The 17,950-nt window shown below is 55.4% G+C and overlaps 1 protein-coding gene across 15 annotated transcripts in view; it reads right to left on the bottom strand.

Moving 5' to 3' along the window:
- The window catches only part of TCF3 (transcription factor 3), a 60,468-nt gene that overhangs the window by 9,647 nt on the left and 32,871 nt on the right, over positions 1–17,950 (bottom strand). For 8 of the 15 annotated variants that reach the window (XM_031604276.2, XM_031604282.2, XM_031604283.2 and 5 more), the window contains 13 exons: positions 16,961–17,034; positions 15,842–15,938; positions 11,059–11,126; positions 8,915–9,044; positions 7,849–7,901; positions 3,910–4,012; positions 3,597–3,736; positions 3,373–3,499; positions 2,774–2,832; positions 2,074–2,152; positions 1,517–1,590; positions 945–1,148; positions 180–303 (listed from right to left, as the gene is read on the bottom strand). In XM_031604276.2, the coding sequence (XP_031460136.2) occupies positions 180–303; positions 945–1,148; positions 1,517–1,590; positions 2,074–2,152; positions 2,774–2,832; positions 3,373–3,499; positions 3,597–3,736; positions 3,910–4,012; positions 7,849–7,901; positions 8,915–9,044; positions 11,059–11,126; positions 15,842–15,938; positions 16,961–17,034 (1,332 nt within the window). The remainder of the gene's footprint in view (positions 1–179; positions 304–944; positions 1,149–1,516; positions 1,591–2,073; positions 2,153–2,773; positions 2,833–3,372; positions 3,500–3,596; positions 3,737–3,909; positions 4,013–7,848; positions 7,902–8,914; positions 9,045–11,058; positions 11,127–15,841; positions 15,939–16,960; positions 17,035–17,950) is intronic. The other 7 variants (XM_031604279.2, XM_090126169.1, XM_031604287.2 and 4 more) reach the window with 3 other exon arrangements.

The following is a 17,950-nucleotide window of genomic DNA, read 5'->3' as shown; positions in this document are numbered from 1 at the left end:
GTACCCACAGCCAGAGGGGCAGAAACATGCATGATGAGCTAGAAGCCACATTAAGGACCTCTGGGAAAAGTGCAGTGTGTGAACTGGGTTCTGTGGGGAGCCCCGAGCTGGATGTGGGGTGACCCCAAACCCCGGCATTGAAAGGGACTCATGCATGCCCAGGTGCAGAGCTGCCTTACCACTGTACGTGTCCTGCTGCCTGTTGAGGTCGGGGAGTGAGCTGGGCTGTGATGGAAGTGTGACATGGTTGTGGAGCATGCTGGGGGTGCTGGACAGCCCGTCTTCAGGGTGACCTCCTCCCACCTACAGCAGAATGAGCAGAGCAAGCTTTGAGGGGTGGAAGTGTCAGGGCCAGCACAGGTCCCCCCGCACAGAGCCACGTGCCCCCCATGCAGGAGAGGAGCCAACCTGCCCTGGGGGCTGCGGGGCACTGGGCTGCAGCTCCATGCCCTGCCTATCAGCAGAGCCAAGAGGAAAGCCCTCATCAGTGCTGCCATCCCATGGAAAAGCCTCTCTGCTGGGATGCACTGCTGCACAGGATGTTCTGCCTGGCTGCATGCATCTCCACAGGGCACCAATGTTTCTTCAGGCCCCACAGTGCCACTGGAGCAAGGGCATCCCAGCAGCACAGACCTCACACTGAAGGGATGAGGATTGGGCAGGCTGCATCCCGTGGGGCTCCACTATGCTGGCAGGGATTGGCAGCACAGAGCCAACACTCCCATTGCTGCAGCTGGTTTGTAGCACGGGGCACACTGCTCTGTACCAGAGTCTGGGGAGCAAAGCACATCTGGTTCTGCAATGATGATCATTCTGGCAGGGACCCAGACCTGCTCAGAACATGTTCCTGTGGTCACCAACCTCTAGACAGGGGGAAACTAGTGCAGGACCCTATGCACCTGGGATGCACACCCCCATCACAGTGCTCCCCATCCATCACTCACCAGGCTGGGGTGTCGACCCCCCAGGGACATGACAGAGGCAGGGAAGGCCTGGCCCAGGCTGCCCACAGCAGCACTGTGTGCGGATGCAGAGCCCAGCAGTCCATGCATGTCCCCGTGGTTGCTTGGCATGGCGGCCGTCTGGCCCACGGCATGATTCCTCAGCACGTGGATGGCTTCATCCAACCTGTCTTCCATTTTGTTTTGCTGGAAAGAGGGAATGGAGAAAGCAATCTGTTAATGTCTGCAAAACCAGCAGCCCCACGCAGCTGTGCTTAGGCTGCAGGGCAGATGTAGGGACGAGCAGCCTGACCCCAGCAGTGCCACCCCCAGGGACACCAAGGTGTCACAGGAGCAGCTCTGCTCTGACACAACTGGGTTGGACCTGGCGGTGTGGATGGGGGTCAGGAATCAGTACCCAAATCTGTTTGACCACATCCCATCAAACATCACTCCTGAAGGTCCCTTCCAGCCCACACCACTCTGTCACCCAACCCTCCCCCTTCAGGTTCTGATCCCACTGCCCCCAAGGACACAACGAAAGGAGAAGAGGAGCGAGGAGATGTTTCACTTACTAAAGTGTGGAGGCTCCCTTCGTAGCTGGGAGATAAGGCACCCTGTCCGCCCGCTCGAGACCACTGGGATGTGCCTGGAAATAAACAGGGACAGCTTGGGACTGGGCACAGCAGCCGCTAGGTGGGGCTGGAAGCTGGGCTACCACGGCATGCATAGGGACACCATAATACTGCATGGGGCCACGCAGGCATGGAGCAGCAGGTTGGTGGCTCTGCATCCATATGCCAAGGGTATGGACTTTCATCGGGCACTGAAATGGTTTTGCAGCAGCTTTGGCTGCTTCCCAGTTCATACTGGGTTCATTCCATAGGAGGGAAAGCCAGGGACAAACTTCCCGAGCCCCACTGAGATGGGGTGCACAGAGATGGGGCTTCCCCAGGAGCTTGGGGGTGGCAGAGATGCTTTAGCTTGCTCCCCTGCTTTTAAAAACAAATGGGATTTGGTGAGATTTGCCCAAAGCGTAGGGTTTTTAAGGAGGGTTTTTATGGAGCTGATCTGGAAGTGCCTTACAGCAAAGCTTCTGGGCCTCTTTATACAAGGAACACTTTCACCTTACCTGCAAGGCCCTGTGGGGAGCCGACCGGTGTGGAGGGGTTTGATGAGAAGTTATTGCTAGAGTGATCTGGGGAATAAATCTAGAGGGAGAGAAGCAGGGCACGGTCAGCAGTGCTCAGCCCTGTGTTAGAACTCCCCTTCCCCAGTGCTGCTGCACGGAATGCTGAGTGTCCCTCCTGCCCCACTGCCAGCCCCCATCTACCCCCAGCACCCGGTGCCTCTGCCCTGCACTATCCCTTCTTGGTTTCCCATGCTGGAGGGAAGCTGGAGCCCCTCAAAAATATGGGGTGCAGCACTGAGCCCCCCTCAAAGCAGCAGGTAGAAGCAAAGGTCCCTGTGCTGAATGGGCTCTGACAGCCCCACAGCTGAGAATGCTGTTCTCAGTGGGACAGTGCCCTCCAGTTTGCAGCAGCACATTTAGGGACTGGGCACCAGGAGCCACCGGTCCCACCATGAGGGCTGTGTGGGTGTGGATCTGCTCGTGGGACTGTGCTGACACCCCGTACTGCCTCAGGTTCCCCATCTGCTTAAAGGGGCTTTAGCACAGCGCCAGGACTCGGGGTGGCAGCTGTGTTTGTTTGAGGGTGCAGAGGTTCCCCCAAACTTCTCACGCGTCCATCTTCCCACTGCCTAGATGGTCCTCGGTGCAGAGGGAGGTCTGCAGGGGCAGGGAACAGTCGGGGATGTGCAGCAGCTCTTACTGAAGCTAGTGCCTTCCCAAGAGCGTCTCCCGAGCTCCCAGCCGTGGTTCCTCTGTTACCTGTTGAGAGAGGACACAGACATCACTGCCAGGGCACCACAGAGCTGCTGGGACAAGGCACCTCGTATAAATCCTCCTCGATGCGTTTCCCTTTCTCTGAGCAAATCTTCCCCCAGGAATCCAGGTCAGGATGCTCATTTCCCAGGGAACACGAGTTCATTTCGGTAACACGTTTTGTAACGGGCTCAGCAGGGTCAGAGATTAAAGCACCCAGGGGTTTAATGCAGCATCTGAATGGTGCGTTTGGGATTTGGATGAATGGCTTCACAGCATCACAGCATCTCCAAGTGCTGATTCCACAGACCTCGGGCTCCCCCCAGTCCCACTCAGCTGCTTGGCAAAGCCCACATCCACCCCCTCCCCACTCCCTGGGGGCTGCCCAGGCACCCAGCAGGGGTGAGCTGTCCCCTGTGTGACACAAAAGGGATCAACAGCGTGCAAGTACGCAGATATGGGCACCCCCAGCTCTGATATTGGGGCTTTGGTTTTTCCAGCTCGGTCCCTTTGTGGCAGTAGGGTGCTCTGGGGGGGGGCACGTACCCATCATGGTGTCGGTCCCACTGATCGGCGGCGTGTGGCTGGAGACGCCGTATGGGGTGGAGGCAGAGGAGAAGCCTGACACGGAGGGCAGCCCGCCATTCACCTCTCCTGAATGCAGCTGGTAGTTCTGGATGGAAGAAAGAGGAGGGTGAGGGGGGTTCTGGGGCTTCGACCACCGACTCAGCCCCAATAGGGGACTCTGGGGGGACAGCTGGGGACGTTACCATGCGTTCGTGCTGATGTAAACTGTTGAAGCTGGCGGACTGCGGGAGAGGGGAGGAGGAACTGCCCAGCATGGCCCCGTAGCTGGACTGGCTCATGGCACTGGGGGAGCTCCACAGGTCTGGCGAGTTGTGGAGCCCGTCTGGAAGGAAAGGAGAAGCTGTGAGCAAGGTTAGGAGTGCTGGTATGCATCCCATAGCCTGAGCAAGGGCTGCATCCATCCCCACTGCACCCTGCAGGGCCCAGGGCTGCTCCAGCCCTGAACCAATGCATTGCAATCCCTCCCGTTGGCCATTCCATGTCTCAGCCACTCACCTGCCATATAGAAGGCTCCGGGGTACACAGTGCTGGGAGGTTTCGAGGGGGTATATCCAGCCGGATCCCTGCTGTAGTCATCACCTGAGTTGGATGGATACACCTGCAAGGCAGAGAGGGGTGAGGAGCAGAGCATTATCCCAGGGCTCAGCACACCCTGCGTGGGTGACAGACGGGGACAAAGCAATGGGGACAGCACCGAGTGGAGCAGCCCAGGGCTGGAGATGCAGGGCAGGAGCCCAGCAGCTTCTGCCTTCCCGGAATGGCACCCAGCAGGCTGTGATGGCCCCAGTTTCGGTGCTCTGCTCCAGTTCCCGTTTTTGTGGTTATAGCTTTTTATGAGCAACCACAAACCCCATCGTTTCTGCATGCAAACCCGCGCCCAAGGGCATGGGATGGCTCAGGGTGGTGGTGGGGACACAGCGAGCCCTGGGGACCTCATCACTGCACCCCAACCCTGCGCTGTGTCTGCTGGCGAACCTGCAAGGCGCAGCTCTGTTGCACTGCACGACTTCAACCAAACTGCTCTACTCCTGCAACAGCACGGCCCCAAACTGCAGCCCTCACGGGGACCCCAAACCCCTCCGGCAGCACCTCAGCCCCATTCCATGTGCTCATGCACGGGGTCAGCTGCAAATCACCAAAAATAAGAGGTGAGGGGGCACGGCCCCCTCGTGCAGGATGGCACACAGCACTGCCAGCTTTCTGCCAGCTTTCAGCCAGCTTTCAGCAGCTCTGTGATGCAAAAGGGAAGATCTGCTTTCCCAAAATGACCCAAAAGCATCCCAGAAAGCCCTTCCAGGGCACCATCGGGCGGTGGTTCCCATTTCTGAACGCAAGAATCCAACACGCAAAGAAACCGAAACGCCACTCGAAATTACGTGAGAACCTTTCCTGCAGTCTATTTTCATCCCCCCGCCCGTTCATTCCGAAACCACAATTTGATTTTGTTGGTTGGTTTCGATGCCCCCGAAAGCAGAGGAGGGTGTGGGGGCTCCAGGAATGCTCCTCATGGAGTGCAGTGCTTCGATGGGATGGGAATTGGGTGCTCTGTGCCCACACCCCACATCCAACCCACCCCCTCTGACCCCCGGCTGAGAACCCACATTGGTGAGGGCAGAGAAAACCACTCTCAATTCCTCTGACTGCTCACAATGCTGAGAATTTCTTCTTTTTTTCTTGGACGGGGGTGGGTGGATTGAAAAAAAAAGCTCTGAAATGCACCGGTGTTAAAATTAAATGCTTCTTTTTCCCTTTGTGCCCCCGGTTCCTGCTTCTCAGTGCTGCTTCTCTCCTCCTGCTTCCCCTGTGCCACGTGGTTTCCCCCCATACCCACCTCCATCCCCAAGATGAGGCAGACCCCCTCCCTCCCCCCCATCCCCCCTGCAGTCATCAGCCCCTCCAGCCCCCACGTGGGGCTCCTTGGAGAAGGGGGGGACGGATTCTTCCCTACATCAGAGCTGGAAGCAACTGGTCGACATTTGTGGCAACGAGAGGGGAAAAAAAGAGAAATAGAGGGAAGGGGAAAACCTGATGGGTTCAGGCAGCTGCCCTCCGAGCTCAAACCCACCCCCCAAATTTGCTTTCTGCACCACGCCGTGCACGCGGGGCCGGTGGGATTGTTGGGTTGGGGAGAACAGGGAAGGGGGGAACGGAGGAGGAGGAGGAGAGGAGGAAGGCTGCGAAGAATTGAGAATCCAGCAAATTGACTTTTCCTCTAATTTGATTAAATAGCGGGAGCTGGGACGGAGGGGGGGGGGGGGGAATCGAATGAAGCACGTCTAATGGGCCCCGCGCCATCTGCCAGGGCTTGGCGCCCGGCCAGCCAGCGAGGCAGCTGCGTGGCTGCGGGGAGGGGGGATGGAGGGGGAAGGAGGGAGGGGGAGGCTGGTGATGGTGGTGGTGGTGGTGGGGGGGGGGGGCTGAGCAGGGCCCCCGTATCCATTTAATGCATCCAGAGAGCCGAGGAGGGGAAGAAAACAGAACGGGGGGCTGCAAGGAGGGTCTGTTTTGTTTCGGCTGCCGATCCCACATCCCTGACCCCCCCCCCCCACCCCCAAACCCTATGAGTCGCTCCCCAAACCCTACGAGTTGTTATGGGATCCCCCAAAGCGCTGAGTGCCGTCCCAGCGTTGGGGGAACGGCGGCCAAACGCCGCAGGAAGTGGTAAATCAGCGCCAAACCCCCCTTCACAACCATCCCCCCCCCTCCCCTCCCTTCTCACCCCCCCCCCCCCCCCGGCCCCAAACCCCGGCGTCGGCCTCGGGGACCTCCAGGTGAGGTCATTTCCTCCAGTTGGAACTGCCAGCACGGCGAGGGCCGGCCGGGGGCTGTGCACAGAGCCCCAGAGCTGTGAGCTGAAGGGATTTATAGCTTCGTGCTTCTTGGTTGCGTCTTATTATTATTTTTTCCCTTTTTTTTCTCTCTCCCCCCCCCCCCCACTCTGTTTTTCTGGTTTAAATGCACCAAGCCGGGTGGGACCGCAGCAGACTGAGAGCAAACACAGAGCTGAGCATGCAGTGAACCCGCAGAGGATGAGCACCGAGCCACCGACCCCACGTTGGGATGCAGCCCAGCCCCATTCTCAGCATCCCACCTCTCCCAGAACCACATCACCTCACTCCATCCAACCCCATCGAGGTCCCCAAGCTGTGCCAGGACCACGAGCACCGCGTGCCCACTCCATGTATCCAAAGCAGCTTCGGAAACTGCACATCCAAGCACTTTATTTTGAAGGAGAGGCTTTGGAACCTGTTTGTTTTGCATGGGCTCCAGCGATAACACGGAGCTGGGCTGCAAAAAGCCTTTGATCTGCTGCCGTTTGTCCCACCCCACCTCCCTCCCCCCTCCTCCCCGTACCACTTAGGTGTGGATTTCTCTCCCCCAGCGTGGAAGTTCAACAGCAGAACGCAAAGCAGAGGTCACTGCTGGGAAGAGGGGGGGTGGGGGTGGAGGGGAACCCATTAAAAGTGGGGGTGAGTAAAGGTGGATGCGTGGCATTGAGCTGTGCTGCTCTGCCAGCACGGGGCTGCTGTGTTGTGCTGCAGAACCCCATTGCCTATGGGGTGCTGGAATAGCTGGGGTGCAGGTGTTGGTGCTGACACGTGCGTGGGGCCAGCAAACACCGAGAGGCTCCTGGGGGCATCGGGGCCCTCTGAGCAGCACCAGAGTGACAGGGAGCTCCCCAGCACCTTTGAAATCCGAGGCCAACAAAGGGCCATTTGTCAGAGCAACGCTTTCCCCGCATGGCAGCCGGGCTTTGGGAGCTCTGAATTTCACACGAGCGCGACGCAGCACCACGATTTTCCGCAGCAAGGTTTTCCCTATGAAAGCAGAATCTCTTTCCTTACAGCTGGGGTCCTGCAGTTATAAGGTCCCCCCCCAGAAGCACGAGGTGCATTGCCACATCCCTGAGGTCTTTTGGGAAGGCTGCATGGCCAGACAGCTCCCATGCTCTGCACCCCCTCCTCCCCACCCCAGCCTCCTTTTCCTGCAGATCCCATTACTCCGAGCCACAAAGCCATTGTTCACTTTATTCCCCTCCAACAGCCATAGGAGCATGGCTAACAGATTCCTGCAGCCTGCTCGGCTTTCCTATAAAGCAGCACAGGCAGTGCACACACCTGGAGCAGCCCCAGCTGCCCGCGTGCCTCACGGCTGCTTTGCTTTCCTCCTGCACTGAAATCTGACCGTGCTGAATATCCCATTGCAACGGGGCACTGTGATGTAACCTCAAAGTGATGGGGGTTGGGGGGGGGGGAAGTGAGGGCGGGACCCCTCTGTCTGTGTTTGTGCCCCCAGCCTGCAGTGTTTCTCTTAATCTCCCATGTGGGGAGGGATGGGGGAAGCCCTTCTCTTTCTGTACACTGATGCTTTGCTGGAGTTGGGGGTTGGAAGTGCTGGGGGTGGGGTGCAGGGATAGGGGCCCCAAGCACTCACCGAGGAGGGGAGTCCAGGAGGCACCTTCCGAACCTTTTTGGGCTGTCCATCTGCTTGGGAGAGAAGAAGAAAAGAAGGAATTTTTTGAAAGGGAATCAGCAGGAGGGCAAACAAATTGCAGCTAAATCAAAGGGCAGAACACACAGACCCCAAAATGTCCCATGGCCAAAGGAGGGGCAGTAATGGGAACGAGGAAGAGCCTCCCAGCCCTTCATCCCATACATAACTAACTGTACTGCTGGTTGCATCCTAGAAGATGTTTTTCAGCTCATGGTTAAGGAAAGCCCTACTGAGGGGCAGTGCAGGAGACAGGGGAAATTCATCATGGGATGAATCGAGGTAAAAAGAAATCATTCCCCAGGCTGGCAGCACAGAGTAGCACTGTCTTAACGTGGCAGGACCGAAGTGGATGCCTTTTTCTGAAAAGCACTGGAAGGAACACACAGCACCAGGTCACTTCTGGTTTCGTTTGTTGGGGAAAGCCCAAAATAACAACAGAGAGATTCTGGTGGGGGTGTGGGGTGGAACTATGACAAAAAACACAAATTCTGGTGAATCGGGCTTTGTCATCCGAAAATGGGATTCACACCCAACCTTACCCTTTGTTACCAACAAAGTGCCCCATTTCCAGGTAGATGCCAACATGCACAACTGCTGCTGGGCACGGGGGGCAGCCCCAGTGCTGTCACACTGCAGCTCCCACAGCCCCAATGGGGACCAGCAGCCCCCACAGCCATCCCAAAACAGCCCCAGGTTTTCCAGGAACGACCACTGACGTGCGATGCGGCTTGAGGTGTTTATAGAAGAACCTCAAGCCATCTGCATCTGTAACCCAACTTGACATTTACCGGAAAAGAGGAAATTCCAAATGACTGAGAGCCCAAATTCCCATATATTTTTCTTTTTCTTTTTTTTTTTTTCCTTTGGAGGGGCAGATATATTAAACCAAACAACCAATAAAAGAGCTGATGCCAGATGTGCACCCAGGTGAGCTCATGGCAGCAGCACTGGGACTCACCCTGTGGTCAGCCACCCAAACCAAAGCAATGTGCCAATAGCAACGTACCTATGCTGCTCTCAGCACCTCTCCTGCGAGGATTGTTGGGGTAAGAAAAATACTGAGACCCCCCCTTCACTCCAGTGGGGGAAAGCGTGCTCGGACTGGCGATTCCCATTTCGCTGGGCAGGAAACCAGTCTGCAAACAAGGAGAGGGAGAAAGCTTTGGGTGAGGATGCTGGAAAAGCATTGAGCTCCCCTAGGGAGAACAGAGCTGCCTTTAAGCACCTCTGCAGAAAGCAGCCAGGGGAAAAAGCAACAAGCCCAGGGGCCAGGAGGAAAAATCAACGTGTAAATATAGGGGCTGAAGGGAGGTGTGGGGGAGAAGATGTGTGTGCAAGAAGATGAGGAGCTTTCATGCGTTCTCCCTGCTACCCACGGATGCACTCAGCAGGTGTTGGTGCCCCTCTGCTATGCCCTGAATGCCCATTTGATCCCAGCTGCAAGAGAGGTGACACCATCAGTGATCCACCTGAGTCCCTCCCTGCCCATAAAGCCACAGCCACGATCCCAGTCCATGGCACCAGGCAGTCAGACCCACTGCAGAGCTGCAATGCTTTCACTTTGGGCTGCTTTTCTCTTACGTTTTATCAGGGAAAAGTGAAATCCCTCTTTCTGAAATGAGGAAACTCCTCCCCTGTGTTTATCCGAGCTGACCTTGGGGCGCTGGGAAGCGCAGGGAAACAGCACCCAGCCCAGCCCCACTGCTGGCTCTGGGACTGAGCTCTGTGCCTTTATAGGGAATTCACAGGGATGGCAAAGGGCCTCCGAGCCACAAAAGCTCCCTTTGAACCATCTTCAGGGGCTGAGCTGAAAGAAAGGAGGGCTTCAAGCTTTTGAGAAACTGGGAAGAAAAATGCATTGCTCTTAAAGCACGGCCTCCTCCAAAAAGGGGTCGGGGAGGGAAAGAGGAGCTGTGTGTTCACAGCTGGTGACATTCCTGCAATCTGTTCCACTGGTCATGTTACCTCTGTGCTGAACGCTCCGGCCTGGCCAAGCAGAACAGGAGCAGAATGGGAGGGGATGGTGGTGGGCAGGTAACCCTGGGGGCATTGAGGTTTGGGGGTAAACTCCCCAGAAATGGGCATTTTTTGCTCCATCTCTCACCCCAGTGATGCTTCCTGAGGTTGCTCAGTGAGCAGGCAGCCATAAATCTGCCTCAATGAGGGCGTCGTGGGAAGGAACAAAGGCGTTTCGGGGACAATTTGGGGGCACTTTTCCAAAAATAAAAACGCCCAAACAGGTCAGAACCCCCCTGCAGAATGGAAGCCAGCAGCAACAACTGCAAGCAACACTGTGATGAGAGGGGTTGGTGTCTCCCCACATCAAATGCCCCCATCCCACACTGCCATCTGATCCAGCCCCGTGTGCCTGCAGCCCCATTTGCCCACCCCGTGTCTGTTACCTTATATCTCTCCCCCCTTCACAAAACCCCAGCAAAACCATCACATTAAAAAGCTCAGCTTGGCATCTGTCCCGTTTTTATTTTAGCAGCTTCAGTGGTAAATTAAATCCACTCTGGCACAGGCAACCAGCACAGCTGTTTCAGCAAAGGAAACATCCTCAGTTCAGAGAAGAGGAAATTATGACAAATTTGTGTAAAATTAAAACACGTAATGTGTGTTTGTGGACACGGAGAAAAGAAAAGCTGGCCAGCTGAGGGCTGTGCCCCTCCATAACGCCTTGCTCTGCTCCCCAGCCCCGAGCTGTGTCCCCCCCTAACTGCAGTGATGAGCATCAGCCACAGGTCCTGAATGGCCACAGACTCAAACACTGCCTGATCCCCAGCAAAATGATGGCACAGCAGCACAGCAACCACGGCACAGCTTCTCCCTTTGGCAAGCAATGAGGTGCTGGCCAGGGAGGGGTTTTGCTCTCTCTTGTTTGCAGCCTGGGCTGATGTGATGGAGGTGGTAGGGATGGAGGTGCCGGGGCTGGGATGGGAGCAGGGAAAGCAGCAGTGCCAAGGCTGGCAGTGAGATGGGGAACCCCTGACCCCCAGCTCTGACAGCTCCTACCCTGAGCCCTCAGCACACACCAGCACTGCACAGCCCCTTCTGAGCTTTGCAGGACCTCATGCCCGGAGCTGCCAGCATGCTGTTCACCCCTGGACTCTCACAGCAGCAAAAAAACTCCATGTATTTTACCCTTACCTGGCTCAGTCCTGGCATCCCGGCGTCTCTTCCAAAAGTGGAGTACGAGGCTCTTTCACCGCTCTTCCCTACGGTGGAGAAGAAACAGAAACGATGCTCTGTGTGATGGGGAAGCAGAACCCTGCACCCATCCCTCCCTTTCTCTGCAGCAGCTCTCCCTGCAAGAAGCAGGGAACAGCTTTCTGAGAGCACAGCAGCGCCTTTAAGTGAGTGAGAGGCAGGGCTCGGTCCACAAACAGCAAAACCCCAAACCGGGGAAGTGCTCGTGGCCATGGAAACTGGCAGTTGGAGGCCAGAGCACACACACACACACACAAAAAAAAAACACCCAACACAACACAAACCTCCAGACATATTAAATAAAAAAAGCTCAGAGTTTGGCAGAGGCAGACAGAACTCAGAGCCAGGAGGGAAGGAGCAGGCTGCATGTGCTTCCCATACAATGGGACACTCCATCTTGCTGGGGCTCAGCTCCCAGCCCTTGTGGATTATTTCCTGCCCCTTTTTTTTTGCTGGATGCTCAGCTTTCCAAAGGGGAATGCATTCAATGGGAAAGTTCCCTCGCTCCTCACTTCAGCCCCAGCCCACAGGGTCCCCAAGGCCCTGTGCCACCCATTCCCATGTGCACCCCATGCACCCGTGATGCCTCCTATTGATGCTCAGCACCCCCCCCACCCACACAGTGCTGAGAATGCTGTCGTCATGGGGGAAAAAAAGCACAAAAAATAAAAAGAAACCCAAGACATATGGTGAAATGTTTCCATCCTGAGGTCCTCACAGACACCTCTCTGGGGTGCCTGGCATGCAGCACCCATGGGTGCTGGGGGTGAGGGGGGTGAGATCCCTGGTCAGCATAAAGCAACAGCCTATGAGTGATGCTGCTGGTGGAGATGGTGACCAAAAGGTTGTGACCAGCAGCAGGGCAGCCCCATTTTGGTGTGGGGAACCCACGTGGCTGAAGCTGGTAGTGATGGGGCCACCACAAAAAAACCCCTTCTCCAAAATGGGGTGATGGCATCCTGCCTCCACGCTGCTGCAACCAGCAAAACCGGCAGGGGAGGATTTGGCCAATCTGCTTAACCTAAAGCCCTAAGATGCAGGATAATGCACTGGGGCGACATTGGGGCCACACGCCCTGCTGAGAGCTCTGGGGGAGCAGCTGAAGATGGTGGGGAGAAAATTGCCCTGAGTCACCCCCCACGATGGGGATGTGATGGGCTGCTCGCCCCGCAGCCCCCAGCACTGATTTTGTGCAGGGATGGTGAGCTCAGCCCCGTTTTCTGAGCGGTCCCTGAGCTGCACAGCCAATCCTGAGAGCCCCAAAGGGATGGGGTGACTCCAGCCTGGCCCTGCTCCCCCCATCCCAATGGGCAGACGTGCCAGGCCCTGCTTCTGCCTCGCTGCAGAGGCTTAAACATTAAGTAAACAAAGGTCAGGATGTCAGAGGACAGATCTCTTAAATGACCTAATTTCTAAAAGAGCTTAGCAGCTATATTTGCTGTGGTGTGACACAAATAGCTCAGCGGGTTGTGTCACTGGGGGGGATCATGGCTGCTCTTGAACCAGAGGGAAACCAGGGCAATTCCAGCCCTTTACACTGCAAACCCATCTCTGTACCCAACCACCTGATGGCACCCCCGATCCCAAACCCACCACGGAAAGCAAAAGAGTGAGATGACAACTGTGAACGTCAAGTCTGCTCAGTGCCTCTCCCCAAACCTTCTGCTTTTCATCTGATGTTTGTTCTTTTGTGCCTCGTTTGATTCATGTCAGAAGCAAAGCGTGCCTGGTACCAGCAATCTGCTGCACGCTTTGATCAGCGGCGGCGTGAGGGTGGGAGGAACTTCAGAAGGAGAGGCATCCCCCAGCCCTGCACCAGGATAATGCAGAAAGAGGAGAAAATCTCGGCTGCAGAGATTGTAGATTTAGTTTGGTTGGAAAATGGGGCTGGAGAGATGGCAGAGAGGAGGGATGGGAGAGAGAAGAGATGGCGAAGCGGAGGGATGGCAGAGGGGAAGGATGGGAGAGAGGAGGGATGGCAGAGATGGTAAAGAGGAGGTATAAAAGAGGGAAGGGATGGCAAAGAGGAGGGATGGTGAATGTTGAGGAATGCCAAACTTTGGAGGGATGGCAGATTTCTCTGCTCTAGGGTTTGGCATAGCCTGGAGGCATTGGGCAGGAAATGGGACGAAGCTCCAACCATGCAGCACGGAGTGGGATGGAAGCAGCTCTCAGTGCAATGTGCCAGGAATGTCCCCGAATGCCACCTCCAAATGACTGAATCCTGCTATTCTAACAGCATTCAGGTGGACAGATAGCATGGAAAGTTGAAGAATAAATCATTACATCACACACCAGGATCCCTTTTTTGTGGGGAGACACTGAGGCTGAGCACGAGCACCTCCCCTCCAACAACCTGAGCAGTGTTATTGAGTTGTGGGTTTGCCTTTTCTCCCCTCAAGTCCCAGTTGCAGACATGCAAGGGAAGAGGACCCAATGTGCCCAAAGATTTGACCAACACCCCCTGGGCATCTGGGTGCTTCCCAGGGCTCCCAGCATCGCCCCAGCCCTTCTAACTCCATCACAACTCATCCTGGGGAGGAAGGATGAGCAAAGCCCAGGCTGGAATAGGAGGGAGGGGGGAATATGTTAACAAAAACCAGGGGAGCAGCAACCAGCCCCATCCGCAGGCAGATTAGAAGTATTGTCCAGGAAAAACACAATCCACAACAGCTCACAATGTGCACAAGATTAGAGACACTCCTCTGAAAAGAAGCTAATTACTAGAAATAATTACTAGAAAGAAATCTGTTATGGCTTATCAGTTTCCCCCCTGTTTAAGCAACGTCCCCCCAGCCATCCACTCCCCGCTGAAAGGGAATGGTGAAGGAGTGACTGATTTGGAAGATGGGTGATTTAAAACAAACAAAAAATCCCTCCTCCCTCATCACCCACCACCTCGTGCCACCCAGGGAGACCTTTTGGGAAACCAGGGAGTGACAAGGAGGTGACATCTCCAAAGCTCACACTTCCCTCCCACTCTGCTACTGCAGTTGTATGCAAAAAGATTGTTTTTTTTCTTTTTGACCCGCTCTCCTTCTCTCTCATCTTCCCTTGAAGATTTTTGCCACTTGAAAAGTTTTCAGCAGCAGTTTGGTAATGAGGAAGAGAAAACCCCACCTGTGGTCTTCCTCCATGCTGCTGTTTTCAGTGTAAGAGTGCAGAGGCGAAGCAAAACCTATGTATTTATCTTGGATCCTGCTCCAGGGGTTGGTGTTTTCTCCTTCAACCACATCCAATTTTAGGAACAAAAGTGACTTTGAAATGGCAGGAGGCCCCCACCCCTCCTATCTGCTCTTTCCCAGCTCTTGGTTTGGTGGTGTGGCTCGGAGTGCTCTGCCTGGAGCCAGGGGCATTGCCAGCACTCATGGGGAAAATGCAGGGTGTTGGTGCCAGCGTGAGCTGCTCAGTGGCAGTTGGAGGATGTCACCCATTGGGGCACAGAGGCTCTGGTTCCACGTGCTGGGGAGCAGCCAGCTTGGCAGCCACGCTGTTTGCTAAGCACTGGGAGCCCCAGCTTTGAGAGGAAGCCAAACGTGTCCTCTCCCTGCACACATCAAAGGGGAAAGCTCTGTGTTCCTCCCCAGGCAGCTCCTTCTCGCCTGGAAGCTCTTAGGGCTGCCTTTGCCCCCAGCATGGGAGGGTTCCTGCCCCAGCTCATGCCCCAACAAACCCTGCTGCATGACATCAAGGCTCCCCTCGCTTATAAAGAAACATCTCTTCTGCTTTGCTTACATCCTCCTGGGGCAGGAAACAAGAAGGAATCACCTCCCTCGCTCTGCCATCTTTAGAAGGTGAAGGGCAAGCAAACATAGCAGAGCTCAGAGCGAGCCTCGTGCCACAGACAAGGCAGGAGGAGGAGGAAGAGTGCTGACAGCAGCTTCCCAGTGCCACCCTGTTCTTCTTCCCCTTTCTGACCTGCTCCAGAGGAGGAACCTCTGTGCCCAGTGGGGATTTTCTGTTTCAAACCCAATGCCCCCTTCTCATTCCCCTGCTTCCAATCAGAGGGTTCCACCCACCGCCGCGTGGGCAAAGGTGGGGAGGACTAACCCCAATTCCTAATGCCATTACAGCTCTCTAAGTCCTTCAGGGTGGATATTTTCTGCTCTTAATCTCTCCTTCCACCTCCAAGGGAGAGGGAGATGGGTAAAGTGTCACACGTAGGATCACTGTAATGGGCACAGCAAGGCGTGCTGTGTCCCTCATGCCACCCAGCACAGAGAAGGTGGACAGAGAGGGTCAGAACACAAGACAAAGTTCCCCAGATGCCACCACAGGAGCAGGGAGCTCTCTGCAGGAATCACACTGCCTGGGGCAGTGGGGCTGTGTGGCAAAGCCCCCGTGAGCCTGTTTTGAGACCTTAAGGATGAGCTGTGCCTGTTGTCCCTCTCTCCATGCCTCTCCAACCCTGATTAGCAGCTCCTCGAGAGCAAATTCAGCCCTTCCTGCACCAGCACAGCCAGAATCAACCTCTCTTACTGCCCTCGAGTGCTACTGTAAAACAGAGAAAAATAACTGTGCCCATAAATACAGTGGCTGCCTTGCACACTGGGTGCTGATGAGATCCTCTGGCCAACAGCTGCTTTAACCACAGCCCCGACAGCAGGTCTGCTGGGGGAAGCAGTGATGCTGGCCGGTGCAAATGCTCCCAGGAAGTGTGTGTTGCTGTTAGATTGGCCCTGCTTTGAGTCTGCAGTGTTGTCAGGCAGCAGGAGGCACTCACCCACTAGTCCAGGTCCCAGGAATGGAGATGAAGACAAGCTGTTGTGCGACGGCAGGTCCCGGTGCTCACCATAGTGGGGGCCTTCACCATAGCTCTGCTGAATCAACACAGACAGTGATCATCAGAGATGCTGAGCCAAATGCTGAGGAGTGTGGGATATGTACTTATGTGTGCCCCTTTTAATGTGGTGAGATGTTGCCTGATGCAACAGGAGGGGAAAAGTCCCAAGTTGCCACTTGATGGGCACCCTCTGGAGATGCAAAGGCCCTGGTTAGCCTCAAAGTCGCATCAGTTGCACTGCACAGACTTGCTCTGGAGAGGCCAGGCTGTCAGGGAGCAGTGGGAAGGGTCAAAGTCAAAAGCACCTTGTAAACAGGAGAGAGAAATGATCCCATCCTTGTGGCAGGGAGCAAGGCAGCGAGGCTGTGGCATTTGGAGGGGACACAGCACCAAAGCAGGGATCTATAGGGTGTTGGCCCTGTGCTGGTGGCTCCTGATGGCTTTCTGTCCTTGCTCAGCAGCTCAGTGCCCACCAGGTGAGGAGCAAAGAGCCCCCAAACCCCCCTGAGCTGGGGGGAGCGGAGGGGAAGAGGAGCTCTATAAAAATGAGAAATGACACAGAGCTGCTCCACCACTGACCTAAGGGAAGGGAACGGTGCCATCATGAAAACGAATCACACAAACCCATTAAAACATGAGCATCTGTCAAAAAAACACCATTTCAATTAAGTTAATGTCTTTTCTCTCTTTTTCTCCTCGGGCCCCAGCTCTATGCTGTTCAGTTTTGGCTTCTTCATGCTGAAACCTTCCCAGTGTTCCCAAAACTCATCCGGATTTGGGGACCTCTTCCACACCATTGTAATAAGTCTGCTTCTCCCCATGCCCAAATCTGAACCTGGGGAGAAGGGAGAATATGGGCTGAAAGTCTGCACGAGGGTTTGGAGGAGAGGTAGGGTCCCCTCTGCCTGCTTTCCAATAACAGAAACACGGCCCAAAATGGAGCAAAAAAGGCAGTTCCAGGGGTCAGGGCTGACCTGGGCACAAATGCATGCTCTGAAAGGCACAGCAGAGCCCCCGTTTATTTTTCCTTTGAGCTCAGTGTTTGTGCTCCATCCTTACCCTTCCTTGGTCAAACGTGGAGCTGTTTTGATCTCCCGTTCCCCAGGAACCTGATCCCGGTCTTTCATCCAAACCTACAAAAAAACAGGAAGAACAAAGGTTACTCTTGCTTTATCAGCAAAGCCTCAAAGGTGTTCTCGCAAAATTAACTCTTCCTTCTACAAACAAAGCAATATTTTCATTAATAAACCACTTCCACTCGGTGCGACCCATCATCCTCTCCTCTCCATCCCCACCTTCCCACCTCTGCTGGGATTTTATCCCACCAGCTTCAAAGCAAATCCCACACCAGGCTGGAAATGCTTCAAAACACAGAGGGCAGTGGGAAGAGGAGAAACAAACACTGTGACTCTGCTTCATCCTGAGACCACTGCAAATGAAGAACCGACTGCCTCCAGGCTCGTGCTGATTTTTGCTGGTGGGAGCAGCGTGCAAAGAGCTGCCTGGTGCTCAATGGCTCAACATCCAAGAGCCTCAACAGGGGGCTGAGGGCACATCAGTGGGGCTGACAGTGGTTCATGGCTATTTTTGGTTTAAGTTGCTGTGTTCCTGCAGGTGAAGGGGGATGGCATGACGGGGCTGTGCACAGCACGCCCTCACCCGTGTTGTTTTCAGCCCTCCAAAAGCCCCTCTCTCTCATCAGGGTGGTTCAGTCCATAATGGCAGTGAACCAAGAGGAGGCTTTTGCAGCACTCTCGTGGTAGGAATTGGTTTCCTTTCATCTGCTGCCAGCTCCTCTCGGGCTGCACCTTGGGCTGCAAAGCCCCAGCAAGGTGTGAGCTCATGCCCTGAGCCCCATCCCCATGACTGGGGGATCCCACACCCCTCCACTGGGGCATGCAGGGCTCCACTGACCCAAAAGCTGTGGGGTGTGGGGGTCCATGGGGTGCAGCCGGGGTGGGCAGGCTCCCATTTCATTTTAGCAGAGCTGATTATTATGGCAAACACGGTGGGTATTTGTCTCCTCCGCTCCCCTTACTGTTCATTTAA

This window comes from Phasianus colchicus, chromosome 28 (genome assembly GCF_987193195.1).
Source record: "Phasianus colchicus chromosome 28, bPhaCol1.hap1.1, whole genome shotgun sequence".
NCBI lineage: Eukaryota > Metazoa > Chordata > Aves > Galliformes > Phasianidae > Phasianus > Phasianus colchicus.
Note: the sequence above shows the minus strand (reverse complement) of the source record. Positions and strands in the feature narration are given on the sequence as shown.